This window comes from Gopherus flavomarginatus, chromosome 10 (assembly GCF_025201925.1).
Source record: "Gopherus flavomarginatus isolate rGopFla2 chromosome 10, rGopFla2.mat.asm, whole genome shotgun sequence".
In the NCBI taxonomy this organism is placed as follows: domain Eukaryota; kingdom Metazoa; phylum Chordata; order Testudines; family Testudinidae; genus Gopherus; species Gopherus flavomarginatus.
The window spans coordinates 18530781-18550208 of NC_066626.1; the positions used below are offsets into that span (position 1 = coordinate 18530781).

At 45.5% G+C, this 19428-nt stretch overlaps 1 protein-coding gene across 2 annotated transcripts in view; it reads left to right on the forward strand.

Annotated features, from left to right (window-relative positions):
* The window catches only part of PLEKHM3 (pleckstrin homology domain containing M3), a 129288-nt gene that overhangs the window by 31185 nt on the left and 78675 nt on the right, over positions 1 to 19428 (forward strand). For both annotated transcript variants that reach the window (XM_050916132.1, XM_050916131.1), the window contains one exon: positions 2504 to 3439. In XM_050916132.1, the coding sequence (XP_050772089.1) occupies positions 2504 to 3439 (936 nt within the window). The remainder of the gene's footprint in view (positions 1 to 2503; positions 3440 to 19428) is intronic.

The window sequence follows — 19428 nt, forward strand, 5'->3', positions numbered from 1 at the left end:
AGAGAATTCTCGTCTGTTCCCAGCTGCTATCTGTTTGTTTTCCCCTTATTTTTCAAGAAATTACAGTTCATAAAAGCTTAAGCCCAGATGTGGGTTATTTACTGTGATTATCTCCCTTTTTACTGTGCCTCAATTTAATTTCCCTGGTTTTGGGGGGGGAGGAGGGAGAAGAGAAATACTGTTTCTATTTATGTGGTGGACAGAAAGATGGTAGCACTCAGTGGATGGGTATTATCTGGCTTATTGTGCATCAGGAAGATGAAGGAGCAGAGGAGGATGAAGGGAGGGGCACCTTCTAATACACCATCCATTGCCCTGACCCGAACAGTATTAATTTGAATTTTAATCAAGCTGGCTGATGTTTTTTGTCCCAGTTAAAGTGGAAGTGGGTGAAGCCAGTTCCCAGAAGCTTGAGGGAAGGGGAGTTGGGAGAGGGAATGCCTAGGGAAAGAGAGAGAGAGAGACGGCCTTTCTGTCACTCAGCAAAAGACAAGCACATTTCTGGGTAGCTGAACGAGGCCTGGGGGTAGGGAGTGGTTCTGAGTCTGGCTTATTATGGAGGAAGCTTGAACTGTCGTCTGTACTTTGGAAGCAGAGAGAGCGAGTGAGATTGCTGTTGGGTCTGCAGGAGCACCCGTCTCTTTTATTGGATTAACCGAGAAGGAAGATGGCTGTAGAATGTGTACCCATTATCTGCACTACAAAGGGATTAGTGGGGATTTCAAAGAAATTAATGGCTTTTGAGTTAGCACAGAAATACTAATGAATGTCAGGGCCAGAGATGTAAGGCAAACAAAATTGGTTTCTTATTTTTTTTTCTCCCTTTGCATTTGGGGTATGAGTTTAATTTTTCTCTGCAATTTTACAATTTAGATCTATGGTTTTCTCTTTTAGCCTAAATACTCTCTAGTAGGTTGTCCATTTGCAGGGAGTGGTTACATTTGTATGTTTACATCCATGATAATGCTTAAGTCAGTGAAATTGTTGAAAACATCTGCACAGAAAGTCTGTGTCTACACTGGGAAAACTTATCATGTTAAATACATGGTTTTGTCCTTAGTGTTTGTCAGGATTTAGGACGTGCTAGCTAAGCCCAACCTAAACTTGACCTTTTTCCCAGTGTAAAGGTAGGGTAGCACGCTGAGCTCGATTTTGTTGTTGTCGCTGGTTGAGTTTTGCCCTGGTTTCTGTGACTACGCTAGGGAAAAGGTCAGGTATTAGCTAAATCCTGGTCTATGCTACCAAGTTCGGTCAACCTAACTACATAGCTTAACGAAATGAAAAATGTCATGCCCTGTGTGTGATGTAGTTTAAGCCAACCTAATCCCCAGTGTAGACACCGCTAGGACTTTTTCCGTCAACCTAGCTACTGCCTCTCAGAGGTGGAGTTGCTACAGCAACAGAAGGGATTGTTCTGTTGCTGTAGAAAGCATCTGCACTACTGCAGCCCAGCATTTCTAATCTAGACAGAACCTAAATCTGACCTTAATTTGACCACTTTTCTTAGTCCAAACCCTTGGGTATGTCTTCCCTGCAGCATGAATTCATGCTTTTACTGAGGTGTTCCCCTTAATGTTCCTCGTACCTGCACACATGATCCTCTGACCTGAGCTGTCTGGTGCTTTCAACCCAAGCTAGCTGGCCCAGGTGGGGCTATAGGATAGAGTCTGGGTTCTGCTTACACTTGGGCTGGTAACCCACCCCACCCACTTTGCAGTGAGGATACAGGCTAAGCCACTTGAGCGCTTGTAACTCTCCAGTGCCTTCCCACAATTCCCTCTGCTGCACCCCAAAGGACAGACAAGTTCTCCCACAGTTAACTGGGGAAGAGGCATAGAGAGAGTAGTATACTTCTCAATACCTAAACTGCATGGAAGGTTCTAGGTGGTAGGATGTATGGCATGTCCATAGATAGAGCCACTTTAGAAAGAACCTCTAGAAAATATTATACAGCTGAGCCCAGCCACCTTTTTTTAATATGATTTAGCGTTTTAGGGTTTCCATTTCTGCTGTACCATGGGAAGCAGTGTGGCCTAGTGGATAGAGCATTGGACTGGGGCTCAGGAGACATGGGTTTTATTCCTAGCTCTCCCACTGACCTGCTGGGTGATGTTGGGCAAGTCACCTCTCCTTTTCTGTGCCTCCAGTTCTCATCTGTAAAATGGGGGGAATGGTACTCAAGCCCCTTGGTAAAGCACTTTGAGATCCACAATTGAAAAGAGCTGTGTGAAAGCTGAGTATTATTATGTTTATCATTTAATCTCAATCCTAATCTGCAGTTGGCTAAACGGATGTGTCAAGATCTGCTTCTCCTGATCATATGTCTCTGTTGCAAATATTTATTTGGGCCAAGACTGCCGCAGTCCTACCAGTTCCCCTCAGAAATATAATAATTCATCATTTGGTGTGCCCAGGAATACTGGGCAATTGCTGTGAGCCAGAACGACTATAGAATGAATTGCTGGGGAAGAATTGAGTAATTGTCTTGTTTGGTTTCTTCCAGAACGCAAGCTGACGTTCCCAAATATTCAGAAGAAGGGATATCTAGAAATTAGAAAGGACCATGACAGCTATTGGCAGCCCTGCTATGCAGAGCTCTCTCCACACAAACTGTATCTGTATTACCTCGACAGCAGCGGCAACCAGAATTTTCCTAGCGTGTACCTGCTTTCACATTTCCAAAGTGTCACTGTCACAGTCAGCGCTGAAACAAAGATGGTGGATGCCGTTCTGTCGGACAACTCCCAGCTGCAGCTGAAGGCAGAGTCACCGTGGGAGACTTTGGACTGGGGGAAGAAACTTTGGGAGGTGGGGCATTCCTCTGCGCCAACGTTCATGAGGCAGCAGGAAGACCTAGAGGACTCACAGAAGCTGGACAACAACAGGGACCTTCCCCAGATTCATGGCTTACAAAAGAAGCCTGCTGAGCTTTTCCAGTGTACAGCTTTGAGCCAAAATACAAAGGAGTACCAAAACATTCTCAGGTCAGGGACTCTTTATAGGTTAACGGTCCAGAATAACTGGAAAGCATTTACTTTTGTACTGAGCAGATCTTGTCTCATGGCATTTCAGCCCGGGAGTCTCGATGAAGACCCTCTTCTGAGCTATAACATTGACGTGTGCCTGACTGTCCAGACAGATATTCTGGATGACTGTGACTCATGCTTTCAGGTCATTTTCCCTCAAGAGGTTCTTCGGCTGCGTGCAGAGACCCGTCAGAGGGCACAGGAGTGGATGGAGGCCCTGAAATCTGCTGCCAACGCAGCCAGAAGTTTAGGTCCAAACCTGGAGGTTACTCTCAGAAACAAAGCCAGAGATCAGCCTCTGGGGAAGGACTTCAGGCAGAGCAAGCGCCAGTCTGTGACCACCAGTTTTCTGAGCATTCTGACCACTTTGTCTTTGGAAAGAGGACTCACAGCCCAGAGCTTCAAGTGTGCAGGTAAGCGACTTCGTTGCAGTGGCTTTGCTTTCACATACTCTATATTGGATAAAAGAGTGACTGCTTGTAAGTCCTTGTAAGGATTCATGCACATTTGTCCAAGACATAGGCTCTGATTTTCCATCCCTGTAATGCCACAGGCTGTGAAGGCCTCAGATCTGGCAAACTAAAGCTGGTTTTGGCCTGGTTAGCCACAGCGTGGGGCATGTCCGAGTGAAACAGAAGATGTTGTAAGGAGTGATGCTGTAGGTGGCGCTCTTCTCTCTGAGTCAAGCGGCTTCCAGTGACACACAAACTGTAAGAACATCTCCCATCATATTAGGTTTTGTAAACCCCTTTTTAAATTAACCTTCAGCATGTGGTAGATGGTTATCTCTTTGGCTCTTTTTACTGTGCACGTGTGCACTGCCTAGTCCAATGAGCTCTGGTTCCTGATGGCGCTAATGTAATAGAAATAATGCTGAAGCTAAATTCTGGAGCTAAGGTGCCCCTTTAATGACAACAAAGGCATTATTTTAATGGCAATAAGGCCTGAAGGCACAGCATTTTGTGATGTGGTGTCATGCAATCTCTGATCCTAAGCAGGTTTGGGTGGGTATTGGATGGCGGGGGTCTCAAAAGCACGCTGGGGGGCTGCAGGAAGCGGTGATGGCAGGTAGTGTATTTCCCTTTGAGTCAGTGTGGAGTCCACCCCAATATGTGAGGTGAAAGGTGTAAACCTCTAGGTGCAATTGTCCTGTAGCATTTTTGTAAGAGTAGGATGTCAAGTCATTGTCCAGGACCAATTCCACTTTGAGTAATCATATTCTGCCTAGCAAAGATTTACCCTTTAGCCTCAACTGAATACACAAGTGTTATTCACTTCCTGTTCCAGCTTGTGCTGTGTTACTGTAAAGTAGTTGTTGCATTTCATTGGAGGTTTAGGTGATTCATAGGGAGGAAGTCTTGTCCAGTGGTTAGAGCACAAGACTGGGAGTCAGAAATTCTGCATTTTCGTTCTGACTCTGCCACTGACTCATAGCACATCCTGGCGTGACTAGCAGAGACCTGCATTTTCAAAAGTGATTCTGATTTTGGATGCATTAGGTTTGGGCACCAACTTTTAGTATACCTTAAAGGAGTCTGATTTGCAGAAAGTGCTGAACATGCCCCCACAGTCAACAGGCCCCTTTAAAATGTCTCAAGTCGGGCATCTAACAATGGAGGCACCCTAAATCACTAGTCACTTTTGAACATTTAGGCCTGTTAGTCTCTCTGTGCATGTTTCCCCATCTGTAAAATGGGGATAAGAAATCCTACCAGACACAAGTGGATTATGGGGATCCATTCATTGATGTTTGTAAAACAATATTAAGACTCTAGGGTGCTGCGCACTATAAAAGTGCCAGAGTATTGTAATAATCAAACTAGTATGTGTGTGTACAACTGGAACTGCTTAAGGATACTTTGTCATGGACCTTTTCTGTTAATGGCTACTAGCAGGGCCGGCACTACATTTAGGCATCCTAGGCAATCGCCTAGGGCGCCAGAATAAATGATGGGCGCCGTTTTGCCGGAGGGGGCTTCAGGCGGCTCCGGTGGAGCTGCCGCAGTGGTGCCTGCGGAGGGTCCGGTGCTCCGCGGCTCCGGTGAAGCTGCCGCAATCGTGCCTGCGGATCGTCGGCTGCTCGTGCGGCTCCGGTGGACCTCCCGCAGGCATCACTGCGGCAGCTCCACTGGAGCCACAGAGCACCAGACCCTCCGCAGGCACCACTGTGGCAGCTCCAGCGGAGCTGCGGGATCAGCGCGCGGGGCTGCGAAATTGCCGTCCACCTAGGGCGCTCAAACCCGTAGCGCTGGTCCTGGCTACTAGAGCTCCTCTGGTAGCTCAAGTGGTAGGGGCCTGTGTCTTAGGACCACGGGGATCTGAGTTCTATGCTGTATACAACTATCCAACTTGCAGAATGTGTAACTTTTTCATTGCTGCATCTTCTCTGAGTCTTTCCTTTCCTTAAAAGCTCAAGTTCAAGACTCCCTATTTGCTTGGGTTATCGTGCCCTTCCTTCAGATACTGTCACCCGTCTGTGTGTGTTCTAGGCCTGAGATCCAGATGTGTGCTTATCTGCTTTTTTCCTTCCCTGGAAGTGGATTTAAGGTCACAGCCTTAAGCATCCATGTTTGTTTTGTTTGATTAATTGCAACCTTAATTCAGTTGAGAACTGACTAGTTCAGGGCCAGGGTACAGTTTAATTGGGGCTTTTGAAAATCCCATTACCTACATCTTTACAGACCTAAATACCTTAAAAAATCTGGCCCTATGTCTCCCTGTGCCTCAGTTCCCCATCTATAAAATGGTGATATAGCCCTTTCCTCTCTCATGTGTGTTGTGAGGATAAATACATTATGGGTAGTGAGGTACTCGGGCCCAGATCCTCACAGGTATTTAGGCTCCCATCTTCTGTTGAAATTAGTAGAAGTTAGGAACCTAAATAGCCTTTGCGGTTTTGGGCCTCAGATACTACATTGATGGGGAGCCATACAAAGACCTGAAAGAGATCTGGCTAATCTGTTACCCGTATGCAGTACCAGGGCTGCCCAGAGGATTCAGGGGGCCTAGGTCAAAGCAATTTGGGGGCCCCTTCCATAAAAAAAGGTTGCAATACTACAGAATACTATATTCTTGTGGGGGCCCCTGCGGGGCCCGGGGCCTGGGGCAAAATGCCCCAGTACCACCACCCCCCAATCGGGCTTCCTGTGCAGTACTGTTATAGCTGTGTGGGTCCCAGGATATTAGAGAAACAGGGTGGGTGAGGTAATATCTTTTCTTGGACCAGCTTCTGTTGGTGGGAGAGGCAAGCTTTCGAGCTACCATGGAGCTGGAGAAGAGCTCTGTGTAAACTGGAAAGCTTGTTTTTCTCACCTATCTTGTCTCTCTAATCTGTTACCCAGCAGTCAGGGTTTATTAAACTCCAGTGGAGGCAAAGTCAATAGTCTCATTTTAAGATATTTTCAGAGTTTCCTTCTTCATTTTCTTCCTTTCTTCTTAATTCTCTTCACTTAAAACAAAATTCAGTAAAGAACGTTCTCTCCTTTAGCACCACCATTTCAGTGCTGCCCTGCTTCCAAGAAAGCTAATGAGTGTGTTGCCAACGACCTCAGCAGGGGTAGGATCAGGCCATGGGAGAGCAACAAATAACCTGTCGTCTTTAATTTGAGAAGTATTTGGGGTATTCTGGATTTTATCCTGTGAGAGCAGCCTTTTGTGTGGGAAAGGATGGATTTCCTCTCTGAAACATTCTACATTGCATCTTGAGTCACTCAGATGTTCCCCACAGAAATAAAGCACTCTGACCTTGCTGGGGCATGAGTGCTGTTTTTAAGTTATGGTCTTATTTTTAAAAAGCCACATGTAGCTTTCATGATACTCCGAGGCCAGGTCTGCACTACAGTCCTGTCTCGGTGTGACTACATTGCTGAGGGGTGTGAAAAAGCCACACCCCTGAATGACACAGTTATACCAACCTAACCTCCTCTCCGTGTAGACAGTGCTATGGTGAAAGGAGAGCTTCTCCAATTGACACTGCTATTGCCGCTCAGGGAGGTGGATTAATGACACTGGCGGGACGGGCGTAGGTAATGTCTTCACTAAAACACTACAGCTGCACTGGTACAAACTGTATGTGAAGATGAGCCTTGACGCTTACTTGTTAGACATTTCCTGTGCTCCCATGGCCTGATTTTTCAGAGGTGATGAGCAAGCATAGCTCCCACGGTAGGATTTATGGGCATTCGGCATCTCTGAGACTGAGAATCAGGCGACTGAACATAATTTTAACTTGAATTTCCATATACCCATACATCACATCCAGTTTTATAGAAGGGTTTATGGCCATAGTGCTGTCTTTTTTCATTGTGGGCTGTGCCTGTCCCCCAGGGTCCCAGAGAGTCGATTTGGGGCCTCTAGCTGCTAACACAGTACAAATAAATAATAATAATGACTAATAACTGGGAAAATTCCATTCTGGTTGCTTCAGGGAGGAAAAGTTTGTGCCGAGGAGACTTTGGGGAATAATGAGTCTTGAAGATCTCCATGCATCTTCATCGCTATATAGACGGTTTCTGCTGTTTTACTTCATAGGCTGCTGTTTAACCTAACAGAACTGCTGTCGGTAATTACATCTTGCAGGATTAAGAGCCTTCCCTCCCACCCCGGCTGCTGGAAGGGGGAAGCTTGGAAAGAAGGTGGGGAGAAGTTTTGCTGTGAATTCTTCAGCCATTTAGTGCAAATTCTTGTAATTACCGTCATTGTGTCGTGTCTGAATGGCACATAATACAGCAGAAGCCTTTCCTAATTGAGACCTTACAGGAGGTACAAATCCCTTCTTTGTTCAGCCTGCCAAATTAGTGCCGGAAAGTGGCAGGGTCCGAGTGGGAATCAAAGGCGAGCAACACAAAGATGGAACTGAAGGCTACAGTAATAACCCTCTCTTGTCCTGCAGGGAAAAAAAGTAATGACCAATGAGAAATGAAGTTTTTTTGTTATAAGTTCCCTTGACATGACAGCACCTCAGGGCTGCTTTATTTATTTAGTAAAAGTGATTAAACAGTAATACAACAGGACAGTCCATTGTCTGCCATGCTACCGCCCACCCTACAGACCCCTGCTGCCTTGGCTAATTGATTGACAATGAACCTCTGATAAAGAAGTTTGTTGGGAGTTTGATGGGGGGGTTATCCCCCCCTTTCTTTCTTTGTCTGGAGTTCCTTTTTCTTTGAATTGCACTCCACATTCTTCCCCCCCTCCTTTTAAAAGCTTTTCAGGGACAGCTCCCAGACAAACAGCTGACACTCACAAGCAGGTAGAGAAGAATGAGAATCTCTGTGCCTAGCTTTTGACAGGTTTATCTTGGGGGCTGACTAGCACTTTCCAACCATCGATATAAGCCAGGGCAGCAGTGTCAGACATAGCCGCGGGGTGGAGGGGAAGGGAGGCAGGGGTCAGATTGTTGATGCGCTGGGGTGAGAAGGGTGGTTTGAAAAAACAGTTTTCCTTTGGTGGGAACTGATGCCTTAGCTTGATCTGTGCATGCAAGAGGTTTCCCCCACCCTGGTTTCTCCCTCTGACTGTGGGGAAGGGCATTCAGTTTCTCACACTGTGTTTTCAAGGTAGGGAGCTAATATGTAGGCTGTTGATTAAAAGGGTCAGAAGGGAGTGGGGATTTTTAAGACTGCATATATTTTATATGCTTTGTTGTGTGTACAGATTTTTTGCCCCGAAGATGCATATTTTCTGGAGAGAAAGTGGGATGAGCTGCACATTCCTTAGGCCCCAAAAAGTTAGCGTCTCCTCGGTCTCTAACTAATGTGCCCCTGGACTCTCTTCTTACAAGCCAGGAGCTGGATCCTGCACTGTGATTCCCTGGCACAGGTGCCCACGCTGGTGGTGAATATGTGGAACTCCATACAGGTGTAGGGTTCACATGCTAGATGATCACATGGGATCAGAGGCCTGAGGCCCTGATCCTACAAACACTTAAGCATGTGCATAATTTAACTTGGGTGAGACTGTTCCATGGGCATGAAGTTAAACACCTGCTTAAGTTCTTTGCCAGATCAGGGTCTAAGCTAGTAAATGTCATGCTTCGTGGTTTGGCTTTTAATGTGCAGATATGGGAAAAGTTTACACGGTCACAAGGTCCTTTTCCATTACTGGGTTGTGTCACAGATGGATCCACTATTTAGTTACTTCATTTGGATACAGGCAAAATCTCTGAATTGATCAGATTTGTAATATAGGATTTGCCAGCCTGGATGAAAGCATATGTCCATCAAGTCCACTATCCCGCATCTGGCAGTGGCTAGTAGCCAATTCTCCAGAGGAAAGTGTAGCTACCCAGTCCCTGCAGTGAAGCACCTAGCTGTTTGTTCAATACTATGGGGTCAAGAGGAAAGGAAGGAGCTTCTCCCACAGACCTAAGGGGATCCGACTACACCTGGGGCTCCTAGCCCTTTTTGTCGTGCCCCCAGTTTTGAAATGGCCTGGTGAGATGAGCTGCCTTTTCCCTTGGTCTCCTTGCACTGTGCTCTGGCATAGTCACTAGTCTCGTTCTCCTTTGGGGGGGGGTCTCTTTTCCCTCTTCAGCTTTTTCTTTTTTACTGTTAATTTGTAATTAGATTAATAAAAGGAAACACGGGCAGCTCTAACTGCAAGTCCTAATGAATATGTGCGTTCTATCCTGATGCGAAATGTGCTCATAGCTTTATTGTTGTAGCTTTCTATTTTCCATTCTTGCATTCCCCCCACCACCACCGATCTCTTTCCTGCTGTGCCAGGTGACTCCCATTCATTGTTCCCACACTTGCCAGAAAGATACACGCTGCTGTTTGGGCTCCGTAGACTTGGCTGCATGTGCTCTCCCCGCTGAGGTGAACGTCATGAGAGCAGAAAGCAAGGGTTGGGCCAGCGAGCCAGCAGCCCTGTATGCATGAGCTGCTCCTGTAGTTGGCTGCAGTAGAGGCCATGCAGGAGCAGCAGGTGGAAGGTTGGTGGCTTTCCAGGAGGCATTTTACCCATGGCTGTGTTGTGATCACATTTGCACTGGTCGGGGGGATCTGGCAGAGCAGAAACGAGGTCCCACAGCTCGTCCTGCTAGCTAGAGCTAGTGTGGAGCTCATCCCTGGTTGGGAAAATGCTGATTTTTGTCTTGCAGAATGAATAGGTTTCCCCTTAATTTCCCGGCAAACCAGCAAATATTACTGTTCACAAAACTATTCAGTCACTTAAAAAAACATCCAGCTACAGTACTGACTTGGTTTGACTTTCATCAAAACAGCCGCCAGTGGACAGCTAGAGGTGCCCATCCTTTGAATTCAGCAGGTGCTTTGCAAGTTGTTTTAACACCCTAGAAATTCAGTAGCACCTATCTACGGAATTAAAAACACTACGGGCCAAATTTCAATAAGCTGCTTGTCTGATAATATTATATCAGAATGTCCTTTTAAAGACCCTCAGCCCCAGGTTATTGCGATTTCATTAATTCCAGCCACTAGCCCCTCAATCTTACCTATCTAAGGCATCTGCCGCTGTGGTATCTAAGTGCTGTACATATCAAATTATGTTCTGTTTAGCTTAACCTTAGTTGATCTCATTTCTCTGTCTCTCCATGATTCCAGGGATTTTTCCTCCTCCCCTTCTTCTGAGTCTCTATAGTGTTCCCTATGAGAGTGTGTGTTGCATTAAAAAATGGCATTTGTAATGGTGCTTTATTAACCACGGTTTCTCATGGGCCTATAGCTGCCCTTTCAGAGCCCATTAAAATCAATAGAAAAACTTTCATTGAGTTCAGAGGAAGAGGGTTTGGGACCTTTAGGGCTCAGACTTGCATTCCTTGTACTCATGCAAAAACTCCACTGGCCCTGTCTAGACTAGAATTTGGAAGGTGTTAGCTACACCTAGTCTGGACAAAGCCATTGGCTTCTGGGGGCGGTTCCAGGCAAAGGACTACCAGATGGGATTCTGAATTGGCTTGCAGGTGAAAGCTCAATCTGTCACATTCTCGGATGGATACAGGAGTAATTTTGCCTTGGTGTGCCATTAGATCTTTCTGGATTTATCCAGAGGAGCCCCTCTGAGGTGAATATTTAGAAACACGGTGAGGCTACTGGTCATCAGTGCACTAGCAGTTTGAAAGCTGCTGTTTGGGAAAATCACACGGGGCGTATCACACGATAGCTCTCCTGCGGTGTTGATTGGCTAAGCATGCCCCATGTGGCGAGGCGATGGCAGAAGCCATTTTCTTCTGGTTTCTAGAGGCAGGGTGTGTTTGTTCAGCTGAGCTTTCTGATCCAATTCTGAGATGTGATTCAGCTTTGAACAAGTGATTGTAAAACTGACATCCGAGTCAATCTGCTCTCTTTGTGATCTGATACATATGTGCAGAATCATCTTTAATTCTTCTGACAAAAATAAGTTTTTACTCCTGTTATCCACAGTCCTGGGAGGATGAGCTGCATTCTGTTCTGAGGTGAGCATCACAAACAGAATTATTATCCAAGTTCCCATTGCAGGGACACAGTTTGCCCTCAGTGACGCCGTTGCAACCTCAGGAGTGTGACTGAGATTGCACTGCATTGCCAAGCCCTTTGGAGCCATTACAAACACTGTAACCGAACGGTCACAGCTCACTTACTGTAGTTTTGGGTCCATAAATCCTATGGATCCAGTTTGTGTGTGACTAGAGTGCTACTGGAGTGTAGGAGATGCCTCTATTGTTGATGTTGTTATGTCTGACCAGGCAAATGCCAAAAGCAATGTCTTGGAGAGACATGGTGGGTGAGGTGATCTCTTATTGGACCAACTTCTGTTGGCAAAAGAGACAAGCTTTCAAGCCTACACAGAGTTCTTCAGCCAGACCTGAAGAAGAGCTGCATGTAAGTTCAAACGCTTGTCTCTTTCAGCAACAGGAGTGGTCTGATAAAATATATTACCTCATCCACGGTGTGTCACTACATCCTGGGACCAACACTGCTACAATAGCACTGAAAAGCAGTATCTGTAAACTTCTTATTCCCTCACGCATTGTGATAGGAGAGGCATCGTCAGGAAAACGGTTAAGGAACCGCAACAGAATACTGAACAATGGAGAGAGAGCTTCTGAGCCTCAGGGGGTTACATTTTCCAAACAAGTAATCTCATGAGATATGACTTTATTCTGTCAGGCTGAGAAATCGGGATAGTCAATCCAGGCAGCTTTCACTCATCAAAACAAATTACAGGCTGAATTAGAGGCTGAGTACTACATGGATAGTTAACAGGCCATAAATCTTCATATGCATCTGTAAAGCATTAAGCATACCTTGGTTGCTAAATGAAATATACGTGCAAATGCGATAACTGACATGGTGACTAACGAGAGGAAATTCACCTGAACAGATCTGTCAAAACTAAAAGAATTTGCTTTTAGTAACCATACACTACATAGTGCAGCAGTTACCCAAGACAGAAATACAAAACCACCCTTTGCATCTAAACTGAAGTACTGTTGAGGCTCTCTAAATAAGCAGCCACTGTATCAAAGAACACAAACTTTGCAAACCATGAGGCCTACTATGAGCTGAAAGTCGGTGAGAAAACCGGGGGAAGGGAGGGGCTACGTGCCCCTCCAATGAACTGCAGAGCAAAAATGAAAATCGAGTAAAGTACAGATTTTTCAGCTGAATACACCATGCAGCCCTGATAATGCAAATGCTTATTAGCTCTACGTACACGAGGAGCTTTGCAAAGTGACTACTCGCATGTATAAAGTTAAACGTGAGTGTAAACATTTGCAGGATCAGGAATATAATTTTCTGTTGTTCTTAAATGTTTCTCCCTCTGCCTGCTGGACTGGGAGTATTGGGTCGGCAGCATGTACATTCTGTTGGGAATGAATCACTCACATTGCTCTAAGAACATAGAAAGTTAAGGACACCACTGCTAATGAAGGCTGGAAGGTGGTAGCTTGAGGTGGCCTTATCAAACTCTGTGCCATTTTCCTTTCCTCACCTTTACACTGTTTCTAAATGAGTCAACTTCTGACTCCATGTCATGGATGTGACAAGATCACAGAGTCTCGTTCTTCTGACACCGAGCAGGGCACTTGATGAAAAGAAGGAAAACAGTGTTCTATGTAAAGCTAGACTGCCCCTTTCTGCTTTGCTACAGAGCTCTTCCAGCCCCAGCGTGCTAGACGCTTAAAAGAACTGTACACTTGTCTGTCTGGATAACTCTAGGCCTGTCATTATCATCGTATCTGAGCACCTTACGCCACCCCTGTGAGGTAGGGAAGTAGTGCAGTCCCCACTGCAAATGAGGAATTGAGTCACAGAGAGATTAAGAATGAGGAGTACTTGGGGCACCTTAGAGATTAACAAATTTATTTAAGCATAAGCTTTCATGAGTTAAAACCCACTTCATCGGATGAGTTTCAAAGCCACCTAAAGGATTTAGATTCCCAGTTCCCGTTATTGGAAATCCAAATTCCCTAGGCAGATTGGAAAATCTGCACCTAAGCCCCAGGGCTGGTGCAACCATTTAGGCGACCGCCTGCACTGGCATTTGGGGGGCGCCATTTTCTTCGGCAGCGACCATGGTGGCTGGATCTTCAGCCGCACTGGTCACTGCCGGCATTTAGGCGAAGGGAGCTAGGGCAGGGGAGCGTGGGGAGGGCCGCCTGCAGCAAGTAAGGGGGTGGGGGGCGGCACGCAGGGGAACTGCTTGCCCCTGCTCACCCCTGCCCCGCCTCCTCCCCAAGCATGCCGTGACTGCTTCCCTTCTCCTGCCTCCCAGGCTTGCAGCGCCGAAGCTCACTGGCGCCGCAAGCTTGGGAGATGGGAGAAGTGAAGTAGCAACGGCGTGCTTGGGGTGTTCGTGCGTGGAGCAGGGGTGATCTGGGGTGCCGAGGGTGCCTCAGGGCAGAGGGTGGGAGGTGGGGAGCTGCCGCGGAGGGGGCGCTTCAGGCTGGAGCGGGGGAGCTGGGGCGGGGGGGCGCCTCAGGGCGGAGGGGGGGAGCTGCCGCGGGGGGGAAGCCTCAGGGCAGGCGCTCGGGGACGGGGAAGGGTGCAAGATGGAAGTTTCGCCTAGGGCGCGAAACATCCTTGCACCAGCCCTGCTAAGCCCCAGGTCTCACAGGAGGTCTGTGGCAGAGTCAGGAACTGATCCTAGGTCACCTGTGTCCTAGCCTAGCCCAGCCCCTTAACCATGAGCCCCCCATTCCTAGCATGCCATTACCCTGGCCCTAGGAAAGATGTGCATTATGAATTCTTGCATCATCCGGTTTCTTTGGGTTTTTTTCTTCCGCAGCGTTAGAACTCGAAAACAAACCTCTTGACACTGGTGCGGCGAATCTGCCGGCAGAGACATTATTAAGCCCAGAACGGATCACCGCTGTACACAGCACTCTGTCGCTGCTATTTCTGCAGCCCCTCTTTCTCCTCCTTGCCTTCCTATTCAGGACTAGCCTGTTTTCTCCCTATTGCAAATACCATACCCACAGCTACATGTTTCCCTGCCATATCTACTTTCCAATACGCAGTTGTCAGGGATGGGTCAAGTGTGATATTACGTTTTCCCCCTCATTTGGCTTGTCCTATAGGGGTTCGTACCTGTGCATCAAATGTAAAAATGAGCTTGCTAGGAAATTGAATGTGTGATGTTACGTCTCTTTTTTGGGGAAGGGGAGCAGAGGTGTGAGAGGGCAGTCTGTGTTTGCTGACCCCTCCTCTCACCAGGAAGACCCTTGTTCACTTAACACTGTCTCCTTAAAGAGGTCAGTTGTCCCCAGTTCTCTCACTCAGCCTCGGAGGGCTTACAGTTGGGAAAAGGCAGTGCCTTCTTTTCCATCAAACGTGATGGCCGGTTTTGTGTTCTAACCCTTAGATGCACAGTCTGGATTTCAAAGGCATTAAACCCTGTGCTGCTCCTTCTCTCCTCCTCCTTTTAAAAAAAAAACTCAAATAGCATAATTGGTGTATGCTACAGAAATATATTTGTCGCTCTACATCGCTTTGAACCGTGTCACATCAAAGGAATCCACTGCTTTCATAACTTGATTTGAAAGAGTTGTAGAAATAACCACAATTATGAAACACAGCAAATAGCACGGTTCAAGGAGGGGAAAGGAGAGAGATTTTCATGGAGCAAAGCCTATAAGGTGGAGGAAAACGGAGGTACGGTGGCCGTGGCCAGATCCAGAAAGAAAGCAGCGTGTGCAAATTGGCTGTTCCGAATGCACAGGTTGTAATTGACACTAATACCTGCAGCATCATCTGAAATACACTGTAACCAAGTCAGAAATGTGTTTCCGAGGACCTGGAAAACAAATGCGAAATTAGCAGGACAAGAGCGGCTGGGAATGGGCGAAACAAACAGTACAAGAACGGACGGCTGCTTTAGCAGAAATGGCTTTTCTTGGGAAGGATCCCCTTCATTATAAAATAGAGGAGGTGGCTGGCCAGGCACTCTCTGTGAGGGCTCCGGGATGCTGGAACTTGTTACTACCTTTGGTCCGAAGTAGCGTGAATTTGGTGACCTTCCGGGCATGTTGCCCAAGACGTCTGTTTGAGAGAGTGTGTAGAGAGGGCTGAGGGTATCCTACCTAGACGAATGTTACGTCTGTCACAGTTAGAATCTGTTTTCTAGCTCAATAAATTAGGACTTATTCCCATATCCCCTCTGTAGTGCAGTAAGAATGGCCGGTATAAATAGCTATGCATTAAGATGAGAAACCCTATGACTTACGCTGCCCCATGAAAGGCAGAGTGAACTGTACGGAGAGGCAAAAATTAAAACCTAGACGATGGGTGAAGGGCAGGTAGGTGTTTTTGCATGTGACTGGCTGGCTGAGCTCCTGCTGAATGGATCACTTTAATGCTGCTAAGATTCATTGTATTGTTAATGGTGTCTTAGGTGCCTACATCCTTGGAAGGGCATTTTTTAGCTGTTGTTTACATAGAAATAAATAAGCAAATAGGTTGCCAGGTGAGGAATGTAGATTTCAGCACATACAGGGAGTGTACCTGAGACTCGTGTCTTTCGTCCATGTACTGAGAATCCTTCCATTGTACATTACCATATTCAGCCTTTTATGGGAGCAGAGAGAACAGCCACCACCTGCTTCAGCAGAGAGGTAGAGAGTGATCTCTGACCCACAAGACTATTGCTTTAAGTCCACCCACCCAATGTGTCTCTAGGAACTGGAGGACCAAGAACTCTGAGGCCACCTAAACTCCACGTACCCACATTTGCAATTAGTTGGGTTGATCTCTGGGATTTGGCATAGAGTCTTTTCTCCCATGATTTGACATCACCAGAAGGGTCTTCTGTGTAATTTAAGTCACATTCAAAACCTCTAGAGTGTGGCTTGAAGGCCTAACCTTGCAAACATTTCCTCAGGTGAGTAAGCCTTATTCACATAAGCAGCCCCATTGATTTCAAACCATGAGTCAGAACTGCTCCTGTAAGTAAGGATTTGCAGAGTGCTTCAGTGAATTGCAATAGGACTGTCATAAGGAACCGTTCACGTCTAGCTCCAGCACGTTGCAAGAGGATAGGCCTTAAAATGGTGACGTCCTGCTTTGTAGTGAAATTATTTGAGATCATTTTTGGAACTCTCAGAGGTATTGTTTAATTGATTTCCTCCTTCCACTCAGTTAGTTGGACTCAAGGTACTAATGCAAACTAACATCCTATGTGGAGAGATACAAAACACAGTTGCAATAAGACTTGGGAAACTTTCCAGAATAGTGTTTCTGGCAAGTACCAGATCATCTGTAATGTTTGTAAAGCTTTTAGTGGCGCTCAGTTGGGAGTGTTCTGTATAATTCACTCGTGGCTTCACCACGCATGAATAAATCAGCCAGTACAAACTCAAAAGAGAATAAAATCACGCATGTTACTGTATTTCATCCAGTTTATAAGAGAAGGCTACCTGTAGTAAATGCAAAAACTATAACTACTTAGTACACAAACTCTGAATCTTCTGTGCTCACACTGTGATTTGAAATTCTGAGGCGGTTGATGACAAAAAAGGATTTAGATCCTTCGTTGCTGCTTTTTTGTAAGGCTGGGGCACTGCAGTGTTTACTGTACCAACGTGTATTGCTAATCAAACATTATTGTACTTTATGAGCTGTTACCGTTCTGCTTGGGAAAGGTGCGTGTTCACTTTAATCAGACTTCTCCATCTTGCCCTTTGAGAGGAGGGGTGTCATTCTGTGTTTTCTTTTCAGAGAGGCAAGACTTACCTCTGTTGTGCTTTTAAAAACATCGGTACCATAGAAACAGGGAGTACATTCTACTGGCATCTTTCAGTGCTAATAGAATGGCATGTCAGACAAACAGAGTGTACTTTTTTTTTTAAATCTCTTCAGCTGTTCTAACACTGCACCTTTCTGTATTCACACACACTTTTTTTTTTTAGTGGTATGGTTGATCTATACGGAGTTCACCACCTAGGTGTGCTACCTAACTTTGCCACGTCTCGCTGTGTTTTTATGTATAATGTGGAAACTCTTGTAAACTGGTTAATATGGAAGCAGTTTATTAAATAAGTCAGCAATCCTACCCCAGATACATGTTTGTTGTGCGTAGATGGGAATATGAACATATTGGACTATTTCTAGGGCTACAAAATTGCATAGTCACTTCAGATTTACTTGTCTCTTAGACTAGGTAAATTTGCTACCGAGGGCTGGTTGTAAGGGATGTGGTCAAAGTGTTCGTGCCCCAAATTTGGCCTTAGTTTAAAATTATGTGTCATCCAGTCATGGTAAATGTTCTTCATTGTTTCATTTTTCAAATCAATCGTTCCGATATTGGAAAGGAAAGCAGTGTTGTGGGCATAGAGAAAGCAGAATCGTCCAGTTTTGAGGGCACAGGGACGAGGAGGCACCAAATGGGATTACGTTTCCAGCGCTGCCACTAACTAGTTGTGCGATGTTGCTGAAGTTACTTACTATAAGGCCAGACAGTTAAAAGGTTCTGGTTATTCTGAGTGCCGCCATTTTTGGAAGACAGCTAAATTCAGATTTTCAGAGGTGTTTGCCACCTGCAGTTCCCAGGGATTTTAAATGCAGGCATGGGATCTCAGCACCTTTTGAAAATCAGTTCTCAAGTGTTTCAAGTTGGGCACTCAAAATCAGTAGATACTTTTTTTTTTTTTAAAGTGGGCCTTGTGCCTCAGCTTACCCATCTGTAACATGGACATAATACCTTCTTTTGTAACTCTCTTTGAGATGTCTGGATGAAAAATGTTCTATGAGAGATGTTATTAATAATTTATGACTTCTCATTTTATGCTATCCTGATCATAGCGTGCCTGTGTGTCATGTCTTTAGTTCGGGACCGGCAATAAGTGCTAAAAAAAATTTTAATTGTCTTTTTAAGATTGCGTTTTTAAATTTTCAGCTGAAAGAATTACTTTTATATTCATCTGTCACAAGTAAGTTATGAACCGTTTTATAAGGCTTGTTCTGCCTTAAATGTAGAGTGGATACGTTGATTATTTTAGTTCATGTTCAAGAATTGCCGATTTCTCATAGGACACTTTGGAAAGTGTTTCTTAGCGAAGTTCTGCTGATACGGGATGTATCGCGTTTTCAGGTTTTTGTTTTTCTCCCCTTGTATCTCATGAGTAGGGATGCTTGCATGATAAGGAGATATTTCTTGCTTAGGAGTTAATCTGCTCCTGTTGCTAATTGCTGATTCGAGGGGTTTGCAAACCTTTATACACAAATCTCTTTATTGAGTTCAATAGACTACTTGCATGAGTTGCGGTTTTCAACGTAAGTTCCTTAACATCCTCTGTGATCTCACAGATCTCTCCACAGCAACTTATTATGATGTCACGGGGGCTTGGTGATGGCAGTATGTGGCAGAAGCACACGAATCCTTTGGCAATAAAGATCCTGTTCCCATGCCCATGTTCTTAGTAATGAAAACACAAGAAGAAAAGAATGTAGAAATATGATTTACAAGTAAAATGTACTTTTAGAATATTTTTTAGTTTTCTATTAGGCAACAGGGCTTTCAATGATTTGTCAGACTGTGGAGGGAAAAGTTCTTGAAATATGGCTTTAAAAAAAATAGAGTGAATCCAATATCAGAAGAATTTTTTAAAAAGCCGTATGGCACTTCATTTGATTTATTCAGACATGCTGTGAGTGGACTGTTTTCTCTCTCGCTGGGAACTTATCACATATGATCACTACTGTCGTATCTGAGCACCTTAAAAATGTTGGGGCTGGTCTATGCTAGAAAGTTAGGTTGTCCCAGCTATGTCGCTTAGGGATGTGAAAAGTTCACATCCCTTAGAGATGTAGTGAAGATGGAGCTAACCCCCAGTGTAGACAACGCAAAGTCAATAGAAGAATTCCATCGACCTAGAAGTGGGTTTACTACAGCAGTGGAAGAACTCCTTCCGTCGCTGGAGTAAGTGAATACGCTACAGCGTCATAGTTGCAGCGCTGCAGCT